This window comes from Melospiza georgiana, chromosome 6 (genome assembly GCF_028018845.1).
Source record: "Melospiza georgiana isolate bMelGeo1 chromosome 6, bMelGeo1.pri, whole genome shotgun sequence".
NCBI classification, from domain to species: domain Eukaryota; kingdom Metazoa; phylum Chordata; class Aves; order Passeriformes; family Passerellidae; genus Melospiza; species Melospiza georgiana.
In genome coordinates this window covers 7,498,254-7,521,706 of record NC_080435.1, presented here as the reverse complement: position 1 = coordinate 7,521,706, position 23,453 = coordinate 7,498,254, and the positions used below count along the sequence as shown (strand labels likewise).

General features: G+C 40.9%; 1 protein-coding gene across 17 annotated transcripts in view; it reads right to left on the bottom strand.

Annotated features, from left to right (window-relative positions):
- Window positions 1-23,453, bottom strand: part of MADD (MAP kinase activating death domain) — a 69,077-nt gene that overhangs the window by 29,059 nt on the left and 16,565 nt on the right. For 5 of the 17 annotated variants that reach the window (XM_058025976.1, XM_058025982.1, XM_058025992.1 and 2 more), the window contains exons 3-21: window positions 22,349-22,963; window positions 19,426-19,729; window positions 18,935-19,066; window positions 17,577-17,690; window positions 16,820-16,900; window positions 14,683-14,861; window positions 13,859-14,094; window positions 13,338-13,493; window positions 12,274-12,381; window positions 11,224-11,417; window positions 10,307-10,638; window positions 9,515-9,654; window positions 8,198-8,299; window positions 7,380-7,418; window positions 6,292-6,351; window positions 5,733-5,835; window positions 4,513-4,699; window positions 4,197-4,347; window positions 1,600-1,806 (exon numbers count right to left, since the gene is read on the bottom strand). In XM_058025976.1, coding sequence (XP_057881959.1) covers window positions 1,600-1,806; window positions 4,197-4,347; window positions 4,513-4,699; window positions 5,733-5,835; window positions 6,292-6,351; window positions 7,380-7,418; window positions 8,198-8,299; window positions 9,515-9,654; window positions 10,307-10,638; window positions 11,224-11,417; window positions 12,274-12,381; window positions 13,338-13,493; window positions 13,859-14,094; window positions 14,683-14,861; window positions 16,820-16,900; window positions 17,577-17,690; window positions 18,935-19,066; window positions 19,426-19,729; window positions 22,349-22,963 — 3,440 coding nt within the window. Of the gene's footprint in view, window positions 1-1,599; window positions 1,807-4,196; window positions 4,348-4,512; window positions 4,700-5,732; window positions 5,836-6,291; window positions 6,352-7,379; window positions 7,419-8,197; window positions 8,300-9,514; window positions 9,655-10,306; window positions 10,639-11,223; window positions 11,418-12,273; window positions 12,382-13,336; window positions 13,494-13,858; window positions 14,095-14,682; window positions 14,862-16,819; window positions 16,901-17,576; window positions 17,691-18,934; window positions 19,067-19,425; window positions 19,730-22,348; window positions 22,964-23,453 lie in introns of all 17 variants that reach the window. The other 12 variants (XM_058025985.1, XM_058025988.1, XM_058025979.1 and 9 more) reach the window with 8 other exon arrangements.

Sequence of the window (23,453 nt, the reverse complement as noted above, 5' to 3'; positions counted from 1 at the left end):
TGAACTTTGGTCAGTCTAGGTACAACCATATTCTTCTTGTAACTTAGCTCCATAAGAGAAAAATGGAAACCATCAGAACCATCAAGGAGAATGTACCTTTGTCTGTCCTTGAAGACAGTGAATTGTTTAAGGCTTATATTCTGGCAACAGTAGCTAACATGGCATATTGCATAGCACTTCTTTTGAAAAGCACTTCTTATGATGCCTCACAAACAGGAACTATCTGATGTCTATGATTTCCATTTCTATGAGGCTTTAACTTCATCAAAGGAAAAAAGCAGTCTTAGCAATCTCATCAAAAGATCTCTCTTCATTCTTTAAAAGAACACTGTGCTAGAGCCTGGTTTATTCTTAGTTGTGCCAGAAGCATACTTTCCTTTTTCTCTTCTACACAAAAGTAATGAAGTACCCAGAGCAAACCAAACCACTAACTGAAATGCTGGACATCTGAATTTGCAACTCTCTCAGCTTCCTGATAGCTTTACAAATGGAGTGCAAGACTAGTTTCTGAGCAACTGCTTCCATAGATTGCCTCTTTAAACAGAAAGCCAATCAAGTCAGAGGGGTACAGTATCACTTCAGGACTCAACAGCACCCAGCCTGCAGTTACTATGTGTGTATAAAAATGTATGTCTGTACTCCTGTCACCTAGCTGCTGAACACACACAATCCCTTGCCTTATGTCACAAACTACATACAAATCCTCACAGCACCACACTTTCAGAAAATTAATCTTTCACACAGTGATTCCACTAAAATGTTATTTTAAACAGGCTGCAAGAAGCAACATCTATAATTTAACATGACATATTTTTGCAGTTGAGAAAAAATTCCTCATATGCTGATGATACTTCTCATGTTTACAACCCATAGCCCAGAGGATCCAACCAAAGTAATTTTTTTCTTTCTCCTCCACCAAAAAAGTCTGTAAAGCCCTTTTTAAATAAAACAGTTCTGAAAGCCCTATTTCAAACTTTTTCCCATGACATAGGGAAAAGCTAGGTCATCTAAGAGCAAGACAGGAAAATCTCCAGGGATCAGCCTAGCAGATGCTGTTTACAAGAACACACATTCTATTTGCTATTGCATAGAAGGAAAATCCATCAGTCCTGCTCACTGAAACTGTAACACTGTAACTAAAATCTTTTTGGAAATTTTGTTGTTAACAAAATTTTGTAGATTTTGTATCCCACTACACCAGGATACAATCTACATAATTCATAGGCAGCCAGCAATGACAGAAAACCTTTGTTTCATGTTTCCCTTCCACAGCTGCCCTTTCTAAAGTCCTGCTGTCCCTGTTCCTCTTTTGCCATTTCCCGTTGCTTGAAAACAGCAATCACAGAACAAAAAATAAGGCTGTTTAAGGTGTAATGAAATATAGAAACAATTAAGATTAGACAGCTTCTGGGAGAAAATTGCAGTGGATAGTTTATCCAAGAGTAGGGTGAAAACACGTATGATTTTTCCTTGTGATCCAAGGTGTAAATGAAGCATGTTACAGTAGCAATGTAGTGCGCTAAAATGGAGAGAATGCAAATAGAACCTAAAGCCAAACCAGAAGTCCCCCCTGCACTCCACGTGCACCTCAATACACACCAATGGAAGCAATAAAATTTTCTTCCTTTAGACTCCTTGTGTCAAACTCCCTTGGCCCTTTGCCTGCAGGGCTCGGTGGCTTTGGCATTAGCTGAGGTACCGGCAGCTGCATGGCAGGTTTTGGCTCCACTCTTGGGGATGATGCAGGATCCTTGCCAACTGGAGTGACAGATCCATCTGTAGGACTTCGTTTTCTCTTTTCTGGTTCTTTAAATTAAAAGAACAGTGTTGAGAGAAAATAAATAAATAAATAGAAAAAGACCTAAGGAAAAAGAAAATGAGAGCAGGAGAAGAAAGATGAGACAGATGGTCTCACCTAAATCATTAAGCCTGGCACTGAAACAGCTCAGTGCCACATTTGTTCCCATAGGCCAACCTGGCTTGCTGATAGTCTGACACACTGGTAGAAACAGTAGAGGAGAAAGCCAGAGTACTGTTTTAGGGATACTCAAGTATCTCATTTCTGTAATCTGAAACCTAGGAATGTTCTCTGACACAGTAACTGGAGCATCTCCTCTGCTGAATTGTGACAAATTAAACAATTCTGCATAAACTACCAAGAATACAATTTGTAGAAGATAAGTAAGTTCCACTCACAGTGCAAAAATGACAAATGCAATCAATTTCATGGGTAGCACTAAATGAAACTTCAGTTAGGGAAAAAAAAAATCCCAAAAATACCAATCAGCTATAGCTCTTCCATCAATCTCTGAGACTTCCTATAACCACATGTCCCTAAAGGCAGCTTGGATTATTTCTCTGTAGCAAACCTCACAGTTTGAACTACAGCAAAACCTTCAGAAAAGAATAATTAAAACCAGGTTTTCCATAAAGAGCTTCATGCACAAACTATTTCAATACCTGATGAATCTAATAGTCAAAACTTCATTTCCTGTTATCTAAATCTGTCATATCACTAGATTTTGTGATACCTTTGTTCAGTGGATTTAAGATTCTGCTATCAGTAAAACCTTTCAATTAGAGTAATTGAAAAGAATCAACACCTAACATTCAACAGACTGAACACTTCCTTCCTTCAGAGCTGAAGTGTTTCCCCAATTCCTTGCAGATCTTTCAGAAACCTACTCAACTTTGTAAGATGTGAATACCAGAAGTGGGAGCACTACTTCATTTGTGGGTCTTGTTACTGATACATCAAGATCCTATACAGTAGCTGCATTCCAAATGTGTATTCACAGATACACAGTGCCCCCCTTCCCAGTTTTTACAGACACAGTAAATAGTGGGAAGTTCACATACAGTAGCAGGAGATTGCTTCCTAGTATATACCTCCCAATTCTACTACTATTGCCAGCTATCCTTGTAATAAAAACAAGTCCTTAGTTTGACCACAACATAATAACTTAATCACAACCATGCTTTATTAAGACTTAGCTTACTCTAGACAAATAAACTATATCCATCATGTCCTGTAGGATTACTAGTCTATTACTATATGTTAAATAATATCAACATAAGGACTAATCTCTGTAAAACATTTCTAGAAATAAATACTAATTTCAACTAATTGAAAACAAGTAAAGCATACTAAACAGCTAAAACATGACTACAAATGAAGATGTTATGCAATAATGAGAAGAGTCTTTAAAAGTTGAAAAGAATCTTTAAAAGTTTGCACCAAATTTTGTCTGTCATGACCACAATTAGTTTACTGGGAAAACTCTACTTACCATCAAATTATGCTATTTGGTCTTCACTCTAAAACTACTGAGTTTTACATCAGCCACTCCAATTTTCCTTAAAAAACAGTGTCAGACTAAAAGCTTGTAATTACCAAGATCAGCCCATTCTCCACATTCAGGACTGTTCCACTAGCACAGCCTTCCTTACTTTCCTCAGCATTCCAACAATGTCTGGAAAGGAACACGGGGTGCATCTAACTCATTAAAAAATCCTTGATACAAGACCCGGAACACCGACTATAAAGGGTTTAGTAGATGCTACTTCTCTGCTACAATGAAATAAGTAACTTTTCATCATTTGAGATTACAGAAAAGTCAGATACTAAGCAGAGATTTCTTTTTGTCATCTTTTGCTTTCTTCCTTAGCATGCATTTTCTTATTTAGCATTAAGAATCAGACGCTTAAGAAACAGATGAAATATAAAGAGATACTTCCAGACTTTCTTCTCTAAGATATTTAGTTGTATGAGAATAATTGTGTAGTGCAATGTGGTTGGTGAGACCTAAGTCACATATGGTTGCACATCACAAGTATCTCCCTCCCTGCTGAGGTTGCCTGCAACAACTTTCCAAGACTGTGGCTGGGAAGTTTTAGTTGAAGGTCCCCATTCCCAGACTTTCAACTTCAGCTGTAGAAGTGCCAGGTTTTGTATCTCACTGCAGAGTTTCCATTTTCAATTACATATCAGTATGACCATTATTTTGCTTTGGTCCAGTAACATGTGTGTAAGAAACAGGCTTCAAGCTTTATAAGGCTTCAGTGACAATGGTACAATTCTCACCATTTTGGAAGTGTTTGAAAAGCCCTGAAATATATCAAAAGGCACAAAACCAGCTACCTTCCCAATCTTGTTTGGTTCCTGAACACTAGGCTCTCACTAACACTTTTCTTACCTTTATTATAGTAGTGAGTATGTGCTATCTCTAGCAGGCCAAAAACACTGGCCATGCCTCCCAGGCCAGCATTAGCATATGACTGCTCCAGGCTCAACACAGTGCACTTCAGCAGGTCCAGCATGCCTTTATAAACCTTGCGGCTGATCTCCTGCAATGAAAGCCCCATTAGTGCTGCTATTTCTCACGTGAGAAAGTCAAGAACATAAAATCTCAAACTGCTGTAACACCAGCTTTTCACAATTGACAAAAACTTGCTGTGAACTGAGCCTCAGCAGAAAGGCAGAGTGAGGACTCTGCTGAGCTCAGCACTGACCACGTCCTGTATGACATCCTGTCGAGCGTCCTCCTCGGACTGGATGGTGCGGTTCAGCTTGCTCAGCACAAAGACACGCAGCTGCTCGCTCTCCAGCAGACGTCGGACTCTCTTCATGTTCAGCCAACCAACGCCTTGCCCATCAAGAACATTGTGTACCACCTCCTTCAGGAACTGCTGGTTCTCACTGATACATTTAAGAGAAAGCAGGCAAAAGTTAGCTAACCTCTGCTTACCTTGCCTTGCATGGGAAGAGAGCTATGGCCAGGGCACACACAGAAGTACCTTCCCTATCGACATATCTGACATGTAGCACTGCCTGCTGCTAGCGTAACTGCACACAGCTCAAGCTTTGTTCCATAGGTGTAGTAGCAACTACTTTATTTTGTCCTTAATTTCCTATAAAAAGCCATAATCAGGCTTTCCTCTAGCTCCTCTAGGTACCACTCTATCTTTCACTTTCACAGCATCCCTCAGAATCCATAGGAATCTTTATGCCTCAACCTTCTCGTACAGCTCCCACATGTGAGCTGTAAGCTTTCTTTAAAAGAGGAAGTGCAGCACTACTAATGCATTACTGCAGCAGCCTTGGCACATGTTTGCTCAGCTTCTTTTGCCACAGAGGGAAAGGTAAGAAGAAGGAAACTCCTGTGCAACCTACTGCATTCCCCAGTCTGAACTGCAGTTATTGCTCTTACTTGTCCCCCAAACCCAGTAGGTCAAAATAAATTCACTCTACCCATGACTGCTACATAAGAAAGGGAGAAGAAAGCACAAGCACAGGTCAAGTAATGTTTACTTGCACCATTCTGAGTCCCTTCCCAAGGCTGAGAAAAGCACTTCACATGAATTCATAGAATCAACCTTCTTCATTGGACTCAGTTGATCCCCCTGCATGGTGCATTAAAACTCCAATGGGCTAGGTCACCTTGTTCAGAACACTCAATTACAAAGAATAACTACCAAGTTAAAGTAGAAACCTAGAACATTTTGGCTCTCAGACAGAAGGAGGATACATTTTGGAGCACAGAAAAATAAGCATGTGCACTATTAACTGTAAGACATCCGTACCGTACCTTCTTAGACAATAACATGTCCAGGTCTAGGGCAACAGAAAAGTACTATTTAATTTTCAACAGCTAGACTTCTGAGAAAATACTGGACAGGTATGAGGCCACTCTAACTACACTGTATACTTGAAAAGCAGGAAAAAATATTACCTGGAATTGCTAGATCGTCCCTGAGGCGATGGAGATTCTCTTTTCACTGTTGGGCTGTGCTTTATGACTGAAGACTTCTGATCAACAAGGGCCCGTCTGTTTCCTAAAGAGGAGAGGAAGCAGAATGAGAGGAAAGGGCAGGAAGAAAACAAATTGATCCCAGGACAGTAACAAGCAACACTAAAGTTGGCTAACACACCTATTTGAATTACAGGTAACAGACTTCAAACAAAATGGAAACTCCAAAAAAGCAGCAGCATATATAATATTCTAGCATCACACATCGGCAGAAAACAGTAATGGGAGTAATGCAGAGAGAAAAAGAGATGGTAATGGGAGCAGGAGGTGAGAGGCAGGAAAAGTTTGGCTGCTCTGCATGCAGTTCCACAACAAGAATCATCTTCAAGTTAGTCACTATATGTAAAAGCATAATGCATTGAGGGTGACTAGTATAGATCATGTGGTACTGGTTACCCAGTGAGAAAGGTAGCCCGAAGTCAGGCACAGGGAATGCTGGAAATTGTTACATCATGCACAGCTCATGCTGTAGGGAACCCACCTTCATTGCTTACTGGGCCAGCTTCAGTAATAATCTCCATTATAGTATTTAACCCAAATACTGGGACACAAAATATACAATTAGTAGTGTACTGAAATATCTACACTCCCCACTGTCAGCATCAAAAGAATCCAACTACCAGCTTCTTCCCAGCCCTCCCTCAAAATAAAACCCAAATGACACTAGAGCAGGAAGGATGTTTGAAAGCCCAAGACCACAAGGGCCAGAATAACTTATCTTAAGAGATAGTGCTTGACTTGAAATTTGGCATCGTGGAACCAGTGTAATGCATCTTCAAGGACATTACTGCACATATTGTATTTGAAAGGCACTACAAAAACCATCTGCATCACCGAGGAAAAAATATCAATGGATGCACATGAAATAAAAATTAAAAAGGAATATGGAAAGTGGTCAAACAGCAGCAATGAAATGGAGTCCCAGCATCATTTCCCATTACAGTTAGAAACACACACTTGGCAAGAACAAGTTAATGCAGCAACTTTGTATCTCTACAACAGAGACAAAAACATCTAGAAACCACTGAAGTGCCCAGTGGGCATCCCAGTGAGCCAGCATGCACATGTAAAAGAACACACACACACACACACCCACTCTCACACACACTTGCACATGCATAAAACAGACTGAGCTACTCCATGAAATCCCATCCTCATATCTGCACAGTAACATTAAAGGCCCTACAGGATTAAAACAGTCCAGAAAAGAACACCAAAGTGCAGAAGATGAGGCACAAAGCATGAATGAGGAATGGCAAACCCCATCACTGTTTTCTTCCAATGCATGGAATCAGTCATTAAGTTTACCCATGGAAACAACCCTGACACGAAGCATGTTTCTTATCCAGTACAACTGGACATAAAAACATAACCAACTGGTAAAAGGTTGTCAAAAACAGCTGTGCAGAGTCTCTGCTAGTGTTTTCACCCTACCAGTCCTGTTACTCCTTATTTTACACACAGGGAATGATTACTTGTCTCAAAAACAAAGTCCAAAGCAGAAACACAAAATCCACCTTTTGGTCTTTGTTTCTACAAGGTCAAAGGTCAGCAAAACATCATACCAACCTTCATCCACATCCCTTCCCAATTCCAGATTAAAGTAATCTTTACCGATAAAAGTGATGAGGAGGAAAAAAATAAATGAAAAAAAAATCAACACATTAAAACAAAAGCAGTAAATTCTAATCAGAATAACTCAAAAGGCAAAACAAAACCTCTCCTCTGTAGCATCTGAAAAGGTCTCAACACTGTCTAACACCCATGGTGTGAGGGGCATTTCTCTACTGCCCATTCAGACATGTTATCTAATGACACTGCAGACAACCAGGAGATGTTCTAATGAAAAGATTGTGCACATATGCTAGGGATTGATCTTCACTCTCACAGAACTGAAAGCACGGTTGTAATCTGATTTTCTATTTAGCAATCTGAAAAGATGATAAACACTTTTGAAACTCACATAATCTGCAGTCTCCATGGGAGGTTGGCATTACCCCCATTTACAAATGCAGCATCATCACTCTTACAAACTACAGACTGCTAAGCATGAAGATAGTGGCAGTACAAAAGCAGGACCTACCTCTTGGTTCCCATTCTTTATATTAAGTACTTCAAAATAAAACTGAACAAAATACACTATGAATGTTGGTTTGGTTTTGTATCTGTTAATTCAGCCTAGACTGGACACTCTCCCATCCCAACAGGTGTTGGGAAAAAGACTGACTGAGAAATATCATAACAATTCACTGTCTTGCTCCTTAACACAGCCACTACCCAAACAACCAAAAGGCATCACTCTCAGGATTCCTGTTAGGGGTAGGACCTCAGACTGCCAAGTCACAAGAACTGAAAAGGCTGTAGAAGATAAAGGGAAACATTATTACCTTTCAGGCTGGGAAAGGGAGTATTCTTATCTCTCCCAACTTTGGTTGGTAGGGCTAAGTTGGACAGACTGAAACTTGTGCTGTGGTTTCTGTACAGGCTGCCTATGACAGAAGACAAAAACAATTAAGGTCTACTGCTCACTGCACACACCCAAAGATCCTGTAATTCACCATCTTATTTCAGATCCTTAATGATTAAGTTCTTCTTTATTACCCAAAAGTCTCACTACCATAATATGACCTCATTTACACTGCAACCACATCTATAATCAGATTATTCTAAACAGTACAAAAAAAATAAGTCCAGGCATTTGTGTTACAATAACTGATGTTGGATCTTCGAGGCTGAAATTTAACAGCAAAATCCTCCTGTGCTGCACTTAGATCACATCACTTTAGATCTATCTTCTAGTTTGATCCTGTTTTTGGGATCAAATGAATGGCTGGGCCACATGAGAAAACAGGATGACAGAAGATCTGTAAAACATGTAACTCTGAATTGAGGACTGTGCACTGTCTTGTGAAACACTGTAAATCTGCCATGGAACCATGCTTTGAATAGAAGCTTTTCATTTATTAGGAAAAAACATACATTCTTCCTGGTACAGGCAGATCTTAAGGACACAATTCTGCATCATCATCATAGCCCACAGACAGCCTGAAAGCATCACATTTACATAAAGGAGCTGATTAACACTTCAAGTTATTAAAGTGTCAACATATTATTTCAATTTTCTTTTGTTCTTTGTTTTTTTGTAGCCTTATTTTAGTAACAGTCATCTTACCCGAAACATTTAACATATTTTCCCCAGTGCCAAAAACTTCATTCACTGCTTTTTATTGTAGTGCAAGACTCAAGTGGCCATGCCTTATGTCACTGATTAAGAGATTCTAGATTCATGTTCCACACTTGTGGGGTTTTTTTATTAAAATAAAATTTAAAGTAGGCAATAAAGGAATTGAATTTTGTACCTCTGTACAAAACATGGCAGTATGGAAGGCATATTACTGTAAGATTTTTTATCAATTTCATAAAATTACACAATGCTTGGTTTAAATGAAACTGAAGAAATTTCTGATCTGTGCTCTAAAATGCCATACAGCTCAAGGGGCTAACCACAAAACCAAAGTCCTTCTTACTGAAGAATATATAAAGCAGTAGTTGCCAGCAGTTGTCAGTAAGCCACCATGACTACTGAAGAGCTGGTAACAATTTGACAACCAACTCATTTTCTTGACTAGCCATCTCTCTATTCCATCTCTCTGTACACTCTGATATAATAAATAAAACTAGCTTAATTAATGCATGGTACATACTTGCAAAAGACATGATGCCCCCAAAACCTTCACTGCTGGTGTTGGAGACAGTAGAGTTTGGGGAGCTGGCCCTGGAATCTGAATCTGCATCAGAATCACTGGCCAGTTTTAAACTGTTTGGCCGAAGTAACTTCTGAGACCTTTAAAGAAATTAAGTACAACTGTTATTAGCATTCCCCCTTCCCACCCCAAATCAATACATCATATGGTTGTGGGAGACTGATGTTGGTCTTACTCCCACCAGTTTTCACCATACTACCTGCACCCTCTGGAAAAAAAAAAAAAAAAAACAAAAAACCCACCCAAACAAACAAGGAAAAGAAAAAAAAAAGATAACTGAAACATCTTTACATTCAGGCTTTTATAGCCTTTCAGGGCATGCTGAAAATTTGGCTACAAAAGTGCATTGGCAGACTTGTAGGTAAAAGCATTCTGGTTTGAAAGGAGTAACAAGAAAACCTATTGCCACCAATCACTGCAGTATCTTTCCCCCAAAAGACAAAGACTTACTGAAACAGTTTCCAGAAATCAGTACATGATATATTAGAATGTTCTAGAAAGAACTGTTAATTCTCACAGCTTCTACTGCTTACATAAAAGTAAGGAACTGAGGACTAAGAAAATGCTTTTATTCGAACCAGAAGGGTTGACAGCATTTCAATATTAAATGAAAGTGAGCAACAATAAATCTCAATAGTCAAAGACATTTCAGTGCATGAATGTTAAACTACATGAAGCAGACAGAAACCCCAGAAGTACTGTACAGAAGGGCAGGAGACAACGAGGACTCGCCTGCTTCCATTGAGGTTTTGGTTAAATCTTGGGGTATAGCTCTCTTCCTGCTCATCATCTTCATCCTCCGTAGGAAAACCATACTGTGGTTCAAAGTATGGATTGTCATACTCTCGCTTCCTCACCACCCCTTCTGAGGAGCTCACGCTGCCAGCTGCGATGTCACTCTCACGGCGATCCAAGCTGATCTTGGGAAAGCTTGGTTGCAGTGGCAAGGAAGAGAGATGGTTTGAAAATCCAGCAGCCAACTTCTCTTCTATTTCTGCTGAGTCTGCTGCCTCCTGTGGACCAGTCAAATCATTGATCTGTTCGCTAATTTGCGTTACATACAACTGAAGGGCAGGACAAGAACAATTATTTCAAACTGGGAAATCTGCACAGTCCTTGCTGCTTGCTACGGGGCCCCCACCACATCCTCACTATCTGTGTCTCTAAACTAGGATTTCATACACACTGCAGTATTTGTGCATTGTTCTAGGGACTTACTTCCCTTTAAAACAGCTGTGACTAGTAAGTGTTAGCTCAGGATAATGGCTTTCCATTACCATGTTCCCATTCTTCTTTAAAGACCACAAATTCTTGAGTTTCCCCACCCCACTACCTGTTCCCTTGAAGATATCAGGTCTTTCCAGACTCTGTAAAAGCAATTCCTGCAGTCCCAACCTGGACCATTTCTCTCTGCTAATGCATTTTTCAATGCACTGGAACTTTTTGTATAGGAATGGTCTATCCCAGCATAAGAGGATACCAGCAAACTCCACCTTGCTCAGAAAATCCAGGGTGTGCATGCAATTAAATCTGTGCATGGTGTCACAGTTCTATTAGCTTTTGCCCTTCTCAGAAAGAACCATGTGCATTCTCCCATTCTTTATATCCTAATATGCTGATCTTGAGGCTGAACTCATCTCAGTACACACATGATTCACTCCATGGATGACAGTGCTGGGGCTGCTACTGGCTGTAGTACTGGAACTTGAACGAGGCTGGTTATTCTCTTGGGAGTTCTCACTGTCCATGGTCTGTTCATCAGGATCCCCTGAATATTCTTGAAAATCATCAAATTCCACTTCACTAGCATCACCAAGGGCTGCATGAGTCAGGGGGTCAACATCTGCAAATACATCATCATTCATTAAACAAAACTGCCTTCTTCAGCCTTTTGCCCATATAACTAAATATTCCTAGAAGATGAGGACTGCTTAACAGAATCAACTTGCATAAAAATTTAGGTTGTAAAGGACTTTTGGAGGTCATCCATTCCAATTCTCTCCTCAAAGCAGGAGCACTTTCAAAATTAAAGCAGGTTGCTCAGGGCTTTGTCCCACTGAGTTTTCAAAGTTTTCAAGGCTTGACATTCTACAAGCCTTGTGATCCTGGGAACCTATTCAACTACAATAACCATTACATTCTTTTCTTTACATCCAAGTAGAGTTTCTTTGTTGCAGCTTATGATTATTACCTCTTGTCCTTGGGACACAGGAAATGTTTTGGGACTTCTAGATTTAGTATATTGAACAAAGTAAGTGTTTATGCAGCTTCCATATAAGCCACAGAGAATGCATTTTTCTGTCCCCACTAGGACAGAGCAATACTTTAAAGCTAGCACTGAGAACCAATATGCAGGGACAGGAGAGAGCTCACTGTCTCAGAGATTCTGCTGTCCATATTGCACAGTATTTACTGGCTGCAGCAGGTTGTTTCCAGATCCAGTGAACCAGTTTTGTTCAGCAGCACAAAATTTCTGTTCTTCCTCTTCACAGTGTTGCTTGGAGGAAGCTGGTTGTAAGCAGGAGAAATGTCCTTTCTTAGTCTACCCACACACTTTTACCTCAGAGCAAGACCACAATGGGACAATACTTCATTCTGATTCAGGGATTTAGGGGAGGCCATTTTCCCAAAGTGCTTGAGATTAATTAGGAAAGGGAACCTATATGGACCTTGTGAAAGTAAAAGCAAAAGTTACTCACTTGGGGTATCACCATTAATGTCACATTTCATCATCTCACTGACAAAGTCACCAAGGGAGGAGTAGGAGGAACTTGAATCGTCGTAATCAACGCTGTCACTGCCACTGCCACGAGAGAGAGATGAGTGGCAGCATCAAAGCAACAGCAGGCTCTGATGCCTTAAAGATCTGAATCAGCACTGTTTTCATGGACCTCCCAAAAATCTCATATTATAGTAGCTACCAACAAATTTCACAGGCCAACTTCATGAAAAGTAAGAGCAAAACCCATAACTTTTAGGTATGTGAAGAGTTATGGGAAGACATTTAAAATCTCTTAGTAAAGTTACAAAGCTAAACATAAGTGAGTAGAGAATAGTATATTAATTCACAAAACATGTGTGTTTACGTAGGACAAATTCAGGGGAACTGGGAATCACAAGTAAAAGCATTTCCTTTTTACACTAGTGATAAATTCCATTCTGTTAGGACCATTGTTGCTGTGCAGAATGCAAAATACATGCAAGTCCAAGGCTGAAAGATCTCACAAACCAGGAAGGAATGAAAGGGAATAAAACTAGACAAAAACTCCATGAAATATGGCCTAAAACTACTACATAAACTTTCCTTTCACCTTATTAAACACACAATGTGGTCACAGGCAGTGGGTAGTACTAACAAGCTTTGCATAATTATGGATCGGGAACAGAGATTTAAAAGAGTTGTAGGATGAGTGGGAGTATTTGCAATACTGCAACAAAAAAAACCTGAGAAAGAACAGCATGGAAGAAAAGACAATTAGGGTGTGAGGAAATGACAAATGTCAAGTTGCATACAGGTAGCAAAAGAAAACAGGAAAATAAGTATGGAGAATCACATTAAATGAATACACAAGCAAAGCATTAAGAGGTTTGCTGTGATAACAGAGCAGTGAGGAAATTTACTGGGCAGTGTCAGTACTCTGCCCAGACAAGAAATGAAACAACAGCCTGGCAGACTACAGGAAAAGGCTGCAAATGAGAAGTAGGATAGGTCCATCAATCTGAAATAACTCTCATGTGACTACGGGCATGTTCCCCACTAACCTGTCATCAGTGGCATCAGAATCTGTTTCCTTCTCTGCTGGGACATTCAGGGCTTCAGCCAGCTGTGAATTGCTGTCATAGACTCGATAGTGGATGGGCTGCAGCTGGTGAGCATACCACTTGGGTTTGTCACCAATTAGGGCTGGGTCAAACATGTCTGCACAAAAAACCAAGGAGAGCATTAACCAAACTCATTTACTCATGTCAAAGGCTTCATTCACAGTGACACTACCCTTTACTAAGTCTTGCACAAAGGGGAAGTCTTTAAGAAGCCTACAAGACTTTTCCATAATCAAACAAGAGGTAAAATTAATTGGAGGACAGCTCACCAATAGCAGGGCTAACCTGGGAGAAACACATGAGGCCATACATAAAAAGAGAAAAATATTCCTTGAACTAGATTCTTGCCCCCCCCGCCCCAGCAGGACTAATATGGTATAAAATTAAATCCTTCCCTAGAATGTCTGGCTTTTAAGCTCCTGCATTACATCCAAGTGCAGGAAAGGCAAGACCAACACTTACTGTTATGAATTCTTTGGAAAGCATAATTAGTAGGGTTGAGCGACCATTCTCCAAAATATTCTACTGCCTGTGTTCTGGAAAGCTTATCTGCAAAAGGTGTTTGCTTGGGCCTAGAGGCAAGAAAAGAATTTGCCTGGAAGGCTACCACTGGTCGTGGGAAGAGGCGAAGAGTGCGAGTATGCATTTGGAAACCTTGCAAAACATTTGGTGAGTTGAAGAATCTCACCATAGCAACCCTAAAAAGAAACACAGAACAATACATTAGATAAAAACACAGAGCAGAACGAAAAAAGAATAAAGAGAGCCCTTAAAAGGTATGCCATGGACAATGTTTCAAACCTTTGAAGAATGATAACCTAACTCTTCTTAGAAAACAGCTGTCTTGCAAAAAATAAAAGAAAAATCCATACAAACCAAAATCACTTTGTTCTAATTCACCATCTTAACACAAACACTCAGTGAAAGATATCATGCTTGTTTCTACTAGCTGAGGTTACGACTAAGTCCCCAGATTTTTTTTCCTGTAGTTAAGGTTTGTGATTTAAGCTGAGGATACAATATCAGAGTGACAAATCCAGGTAAAGTGGATGATCTACAGGAAAATGCAAGAAGCAAAACACCCTCACCTCAAGATATATCTATTACCTGCATGAACATAACTGTGTGAGATGAAGACTGTAATTACTGCTCTTTTTCCCCACAGCATGTCAAGGAGAATCTGCAATAGTACCTGACAGATACTGTTTCATCCACGGAAATGTTTGTGCTGCCCTCAAGTGCAAACTTTTATGAAGACTCAATGCTACCTTCCTGTTAAGCCTCACCTGGTAGCCACATCAACAGAGTCCACATCATTTCCATAGATCAAAGGGTTGAATTCTGTGGAGGGAGTAGACTGCAAATCATTCTGTGGTCTTCCCAGCAGCAGAGGCACCTCCTGCCCCTCATGAAACTTCTCTAGATTAAGAATTGGCTGAGTATTCAGGCTCATGCTGGCCAGGGCCTATTGAAGGACATTATGCACACATTCAGCAAGAACAGTTATTTAAGGAACAAATGATCAGAGCTACCCTGCCCTCTAGGCAATTGCAACAATTATGCATGCTCCATTAATTCCTCTTAAACCACCTCCACGCTGAGTCAACAAGCATCTCCAGCCCCTCCTTTGTGCTGATTGTCAAAATGATCTCCTCAATGCTGGAACAGTCCTGGAGCCAGTCAAGGAGTAGCACAGAATTCAACTTTGCTAGATCATTCATGACATGAAAACAGATAGTTCTAACTGGACTACTAGTAGCATGGCACTGCTTAACTCTACTGCTTGTAGAGTTATTTCCATGTGTAATTTGAATACATCTTGGGAATTAGAGGCCTTGAAACTTGCCCTTAAAGGTGACTATTCAACCAGTAATTTGATATTCCAGGAAAATGTGGAGACACCTCTACACAAACACCTGCTTTATCCCTGAAAACTTCCACTTTCCATTGGAATGAAGCCTTTATCTGTCCATAAAGATACCACTTCAACCCTCATAAAATCTTCAAGGAGCAGCACAGTGGAGAATCAGTCCTGGACACCCAGACCTATCCTAAATCTTCCTCATTCTTCCCATTTGCCACTGAGGCTTCGTCTTTTCACTTAAAAAAAAAATATATATAAAACCAAACAAACAAAGAAATAAAAAAAAACTCCAAAGGAAAAGGGTAAAATGGAAAATTGAGGGGAAAAGAATAAAATAAAGAACCTTGTTGTCAGGAGTGAGCAGCTGTTTCTGAGTGATTGCAGTCATGCTAACCAGACACTGGAGGCAAGATGGAAGATCATATGATAACACCACAGCAGCCCATCAGAGCCAAGACGAACACATGACCATAGAGAAACAGATGGAAGGAAAAAAAATATCTATTACTACCAAATATCACAAATGAGAGGAAAACGAAACGGACCACAAAATAGACACATCTTGGGAAAGAGGTATAACTGCCCCACCCCCAAACATTCATATCTGGTCACTTTGAAACAGGCAAGCCTGTTGTCCTTAATGATACAGCTAAGAACTTTCTACAGCAGTTTAAAAGCAGATATCCTGGAATTCATTTATTGACTCTAAAGAACCAAAGGCACACAGAAGTGTTAACCTTAACAATGTGGGCCACAATTTGTCTGCTTTGTACCAGCAGCACTCCTTTGCCAATGACAAAACCTTAATAACAATGTCCATAGCAATACGCAGGGAATGTAAGCTGAATCTGGGTGAACACTGAGAATTTTAAATATATCTTCAAAAAAATTGCAATCTGTTCTTCTGATACTTGAGTTTACCTTTGCACTAGTGAGGAAGTTTTACTAAATAGAGCCTGAAATTGCAAGGGGGTGAGGCAGCAGTGGGGGGAGGTTGATCTAACAAAACTCCAGGCAATACATCACTTCCATCTGTGCTGACAGCAGGTACAGGGATATCAGAGAGGTTAGACACTTTGCTCTCCTGGTCTATGAGGAAAGAGAAAGAGCAAACCTCATCACATTAGTAGCACACTTTACCTTCAGATACTGCATGCAGCGTGCATAAGGAAAACAGAAATAAAGAGATAAAACCTGCTTGACACGATCAGCCAGGATGACCCAAGCTGATTAATGGCTTAGCAGGACCTGAGAGGAGAGACTGACACTTCACACACAGATCTGTGAATGGAGGGGAAACAAAGATGATCATAGCTTGATGGATCAAGTCAGAGTTTAAAGCCCACATGGCAAACATAAAGGAGGGATCTGGAACTTTCTGCATCGACTGGAAACAAGTTGGCCTTAAACAACAAATAAGAAACCACCTGTTGTGTACAGGGACATTTCAGCTTTATATTCACTGACTTGCATTCTTATTCACTCTAGCAGAAGACTGGGCAACACTACATATGCTACATTCTGCTGCATCTGAGTCCTTTCCCTAAAGTGCATATTACCTGTTTCAGATGCTTTTTCAGCTCTGAAGCTTCAGGTTCTGGCAGTGCTGGCAAAGATTCTGCATTTGTGGGAACAATCACCTGGAATTAAGCACAACAACAGACTAAAAATTTCCCAGCTGTAGTCATTTGCAAAACAGAATCCCCAGAATCTCCAGCACTCCAGACACCGAGGAATAAAAGACACAAAAGTAAAATAAGAAATAAAAAACTTCACAGTCTCAGACAGACACCTGCTCTTCACTTCTTTAAAGTTGTTAATGTTTACAACATAATAAACAATGAAGTTACTTTATCATTTACCACAAAAACAAGAAATTTGAATCAACCCACACTTTCCATCAATTTGATGATGTTATTCACATTTTCCTTAAATTAGCCTTGCTCAGACCCTTGTAGAAAGTGAGATACATATCCCCACTTGAACCACGACAGCCTGTGGGAAGGTTCTTAACAGACTGGGTTTCTTAAGTAGGGCTATAAGCCAGTCTGACAATCAGCCAAGAAGAAAGTTCTATCATTTGCTTGAGGATTCACCTACTAATGATATAGCCAGGTCAATTACTGAAAAAGGATGCCTAATGCAAAAGACATGGATGGGGACCTTGAGACACAGCAAGGAATGGAATCCTAAAGTTTAAGATGGGAGTGCCAAAGGCAGACTGAGGCCAGGCATTACTGAATTCTCAGTGGGTACACTGGTGACAGTACACAGCTCCTGGAAACAAAGCCATAACTTCTTATGTGTGCCACTTACCCTATTGGTATCCAGGTCAATAAGCCATACATCATCAGGCATTTTAAAATCCAGTTTGTAAAGGAAGAAACTTGCTGGAACACCGATGATATAAGGTGTAGGGGCTAGAAGCAACTGGGAAAGACAGACTTTACTAAGGACAAGATCTGCATTTGATATCACCATGTTCTTCCCAAATATTTATTTACTGACTACAGTATGTTTATAGCAGAGTAGACAACAGAAAATGCATTGATAAATAAGTAATTAATACCATACAATGGAAGCATTAAAAAAAGAAAGAAAAAGAAAAAAAAAAAGAATAAAAGCTTCTACTCAGCAAGGCTCAATTTTCATCTAGGAGAAAATACATTTCCATCTCCCATGTTTCATGTCCCACTGCCACCCAGGACATAATGTATATGGCTACACAGCTCTTTGCAAACAGCTTGCTGTGTCTATCATGGTCCAAAAAAGAAAAATGTTCAGAGTAAGAGCCTAAGTTGAAAAGCAGGAAGTCATGGATGAATACATCCTCAGCTCAAACTGAGTCTGTGCCACTGTAAATAGGCACATACAAGGACTTTACCCTTATGCTTGTAGTGGTAGTTTGGTTTCAAAATAATAACATCTCTAAGAAGTACAAGATAGACACACTTTTTCCAAATGTATGTGGAAAACTTATGGGCAAATTCAGGTTGCTTCTAGCAAGGCAATAAACAGAGGAAAAAGGTTTAAATCAACTAGGCACATAGCAGTTTGAGACCAGTGGCTTGGGAGGCTAATTTATTCTTTTAATCTAGAACTGTTGGTCCCCTCCAAGGAGTGGCACAAGAACAAATCTAAGCATCAATTGCATGATAGCACTGAAGTAGTAAGATGGCTTGAATTCTATCTTTCCAAGTAGAATAATGAGCTCCTGCAAAGAACTGACTATTGGCAAAACCCAGGCTCCCAGCTGAAGCTAAACAACACTTCATATTTCTGAGATTGCAGGCAATAGCTTCTGAACTCTGAATTAAAGAGCCCTCAAGCATCCTTAAATATTACTCTGGACCCTCCTCAACAAATTTTAATACTCAGTTTAGAGGGGGAAGGGGGTAAATATCATAATTATATTGTCGATCTATGGTTGTTCAGTTCATTGTTTGTGAATTACTGCTTTAAATCATTTTATTCACTGAGTGTGCTCTGAAGATATCCTACAAAAATGGTGTTACCTATGATTTAAATAGTTACACTCAAGCAATGTTCCTTGCAAGGCAGACTTGGATACAATCTCTGAAAAGATGGTGAATATAAAAAGGACTACAACCATATGAATATTAGACATCACAGAAACGTCTTTTGTGAAAGACCAATAAAGGAAAAATATGTACCTGTTCTGCAGAGGCCATGCAGGTGGGAAGCAGAGGGATCACTGGGAACATGTACTCCAGCGGGTAGATCATGGCCACAAAGGCCATCACAGACATTGAAAGTGCATTATAATCTCGGGACTGCAGTACAACCTGCAACCAAAGAAACTCCCCTTAGCACTGCAGCAACCATTCACTTCTAATACTCCCCTCAGGTGCATACAAAGATCACAGATTTTGGGATCTCCACAGACTGAAATTCAATGGTTGTGAACTGGTAACCCTCCACTAATCTGTCTGAAAACAAGCTTTGGGTGTTTTTATGAGTGAGAATAGAACTTTTCAAAACAGGAACCTCAGAAGGAGCTATTTATTCCCCTCATCCTCCACAGACAAAATTCACTCCAGACAGTGCAGAGAGACAGCTGTTCTACACATCCAGCCTACCCTGCTTTTGAAGAGGGCAGAACTTCCTACATACTTATCAAAGATCAATGATCTTCCCTTCTTACCTTGTGCTCCAGAAGGATGCATGTCAGCACCTGCAGGCAGGCATCCACTCCCAATAACTCCAAAGGCAGATGCAATGGAAAATCCACCAAAGTGAAGCGGGATGGATCAGGAAGAGCAAAGGTCAAAGCTGGCTGCAGCTCGTGTGGCAAGACTTCCACGTCCACCCGCTTCTGGCCAGCAACGGGCATGGGGGAGCGCAGCAGGCGGTATATCCAAGCCTCAATCTCCCGCAGGTCGTGTAGCAAGGCGCTGGACTTCTCCTCCACCAGCAGGGAGCCCGTGAAAATCCGCCACATCGTGTCCCTGCACAGGGAGAACGCCAAGGTTAACGCTCCAAGATCTTCACTTGACAGCCGTTCTGCAAGATTCTTCCAGAGAAAGGGGAGATCCAGCAAGGATTAAAAGAGGCAACTAACAAAGCTTTGGTCACACAAAGGAATGGAAGATAGGCATTCATACTGACACAACCCACAATTCTTCCTCTTCAATGAGGAAGAATAAATCTTTCTGTGGCGGGAATCAACACAAGGATGTCACTTCAGACTTCATTCACGCGTTTAAAGGATTCAGTCAGGTCCAGATCTCTGAAGAACTCTCATCACCCTCACGCTTGAAATTCAGCAGGCACACAGGACACTCTCCTATCTCATCCAGAACTGTAGCACACTGACTGCAGGACTCTGCTTCTAGCAGTCTACAAACCTTGGCAAGAGTAGGAATTAAACCTGAGATAATAAAAATATGCCACATCCAAGATCTTCCAGATGTTTTAGCATGATAAAATACCCTTTATCATTCTGTTCTAAATTGCAATGTATCATTCTTAAGAGCTGAATAACCCATGGGAAAAATCGATTTATTTCAGCTAAATCTCTGAAAGCTGCGTAGAAAACATTTAGGTACCTTAGCAAAACAAGCAGCAAGTTCTCCACACCCGAAGCTGGCAATCTGCAAGCCTGCAGCTCACAGACAGGCCGGCCAAAAAGCATGTACAGCATTGCTCATGGCCTTCAGAGCTTCACAACTCAAAACTGGGTCTGACAAGGGAAGCACAGAGTCTTGTCCACTTCAGCCCTTTACCCTGTAGCACAGTGAGAATGTATTCATTCTCCAAATAACTGCAGCCTGATAAATATCTTAAGTTACTGGAACAGATCCCCTAGAAAGCTATGGGTTCAAATTGGAGGTTCTATCTTACAGTTCACAACTTAAAAAAAAAAAAAAAAAAACTAAAAGGAAAAAAGATTATAACACTGGAGGCTTCACAAAGACAGAATAATTAGAGAAATATGGATGGCTCAAAATAAGGGCAATTTGAGATTACACTGGGTACATGATACACCTCTCAGGAACTGTGATGCTTCTCATCCTCCACTCATCCTCCATCTACTTGTCATGCATAAGACATTAGGCTGCTAAGACGTGTGCTCCACTTTTGCCAGCTGTAAGGGTTCAGTTTCACCTTCATTCTGCCACCACTTCAAAACTATTCTACTTTTCCAGGTCACCACTAGAAAACCACATGGTAATTCAAACCTGCTGCTTTATTTTCCCAGAGATGTATGCTCAGTAGTCTGTCTCTTGCTATCCTCATCTATCACTTAATTATTCTCTTTAAATATTATGCCAAATAAGAGGAAATTTTTCAAATACCACACGTCATTCAAACACCAAATTGAGGAAAATCATGAAATTCAGTGGGGTGTTTTTTCCTCAATAATTATCAGGCTAAACCAAGTGACAAAACAGCATTCCTTAACACTTACTTCCATTGGGGGGAAGTTTTGCTCTGACAAAATAATTTATTCTCCATCAGTGGATTCAAGTGCTAAATCTGCTAATGCAGTCATACTAGCCCAGAACAGTCCCCTAGAACTATTCCAGGGCAGTAGCCCAAGAAGTAGGCCACTGCTCTATAAATGGGACACATTTACCATTTCATGCAAAATGTAAAGAGCTTATAAAGATAAAAATTATAATAATAATAATCCTGTCATTTTTTGCTTTTGACAAGTTTAATTTTGAGTGTACCAAGCTACTTAACTCACATTATGTACTATCTCACAGTCCTGTCTCTCAAACTGTTGAAGATAATCCCCTGCTTCTCCAGAGATTAATTTCATACTTTTTCTATTCAGTTAGCACATTGGAGAGGAAAACACCATCCTGGAACTAAGGTGTCAGGCACTGTAGCACAGATGCACATCCTTGGCTGAAATACATAAAGAATTGTCCCTTCCATACCCTACAGTGCAACAGCTTCTGTTACATACTCAACACTACAACAGCAAATACATTACAATTCCTACATGACATTAAACATACACCATGTTCCTGTCAATTTGCTGTTACCAACAACCATTCCCATGTTTCCTAGACAACTACTTTGTTTTCTACCTCTCCTCCCACTCTCCTTCAAATATTGTACTTTGACCTATTTCAGCTGATCCTGCTTCTCTAGTCTTTTCTCTCCCACGCTGAAGTTCAGACTGTTTCATAAGCTTGTTAAGCACATTTTCATAATTTCCCTCCTGCCCCAAGTAGAAATTCTCTCTGTTATTTCTTGGCTGCTTCTAATTTCCCAGAGAATCAGTCCTGACATACACTACCACAGAGCTTAAATGCCAAAGCAACAGTAGCAGCATAAGCACTCAGCTTCAGTCGTCAGAAGGGTAGTGCCTCCTTAGGTGCATCAAAAATTAAAATCATAACAGATTACAGAATCAGAGAGAGAAGTTTTAAAAAAATTGTTATAAAACTTTTCTTTTCCTACTGTGAACCTGGGTCAAAACAGTGAAAAAGGCCAACCCTTGGTGTTTGGCTGCTTCTGCAACCACATCTGGAGCCACAATTTACTGTGCAAATAAATTGCAGCACTGAACACAAACAGTAGGAGGAAAAAGTTCTTCCCTCTCAACATACCTCTGCACCCCACGCGGAATCCCCAACTTCTTGCCCAACAGTCTCTCACTACAGCAGTCCACGAGTCTCTTGAGGGTGTACAGACACTCCCGGAAGGTGGAAAAGAAGGGATAATGGCTAAGGATGCACAGAGAAGTCAGAGTGCTGTTCCGAGAGCGATGGCTGCCTTTGGCCAGGCGCTTGCTGCGCGGGGATCGGTTCACGTCAGGGGTAGACTCCGCGCTGGGGGCCTGCAGCGAAGAGCCGCTCTCTGAACTCTCGGTGCCCGCTTCCTCCTGGGGCGCTGATGCATCCCCAGCTTTAGGGACCTTCTGTCCCTCGCGAGCTCGATGTCCCCCCGCGCCCTCTCCCTTCTCCTTGGGGACTCGCTTCTGGAAGGAGCGGTAGAAGTTGACGCAGATGCCATAGCGGGTGACGCCCGTGTCCTTGTCCGTGAGGGTGAACACGAAGGACGTGTCGTCGCGGAAGCTCATGCGCCTCTGCCGCACGCTCAGGCATCCCTCAGGCTGGCAGAAGAACACGACGTCGGGCGGGAGGGGAAAGTCTGCGTGGTCCTCCAGAGGGTAACGCCGCAGCAGCTCAGGAGTCTGAGCGACGCTGTCGCTGCTCGGGTGCCTACAAAAGAGGCAAACAAGAAAACCACATACATAGCTGACCGGCAACAAATATTTTTGCAAACTTCCTACTAATGTGCCAAGAGCCTGTGGACTCAGCTTCATCTTTGTTCCCTCTCTTCCCTACTGTCCATGGAAAGTAGCTTCTCGGTCATGAGCCGCAAAGCTCCTCACTAGTGCAAGGCAGAAAGGTTCAGTAAAGAAGTTTAAGTCCATACAGTCATTCGCAAGGAGCCAGTTCAAATCTGATTAGGAAAAGGCCTTCCAGGAATATGTTGTTCCCAGGAGAACACTGCATTGTCATGTTGCTCTGACTTTGATTTTCAAAATGAATTGAACTGCACAGCTCTCTGGGCAACATTTCAGTAGGAAACACATTGTCCCTTCACAAATACACAGTCAGAGGAAAAGCTCCTAGATTTCAGCCATTATGAACAAGATGAAAAATTAAATGAGAAATCCAGTATCAATTCCTAACTGGGAAAGCAAGA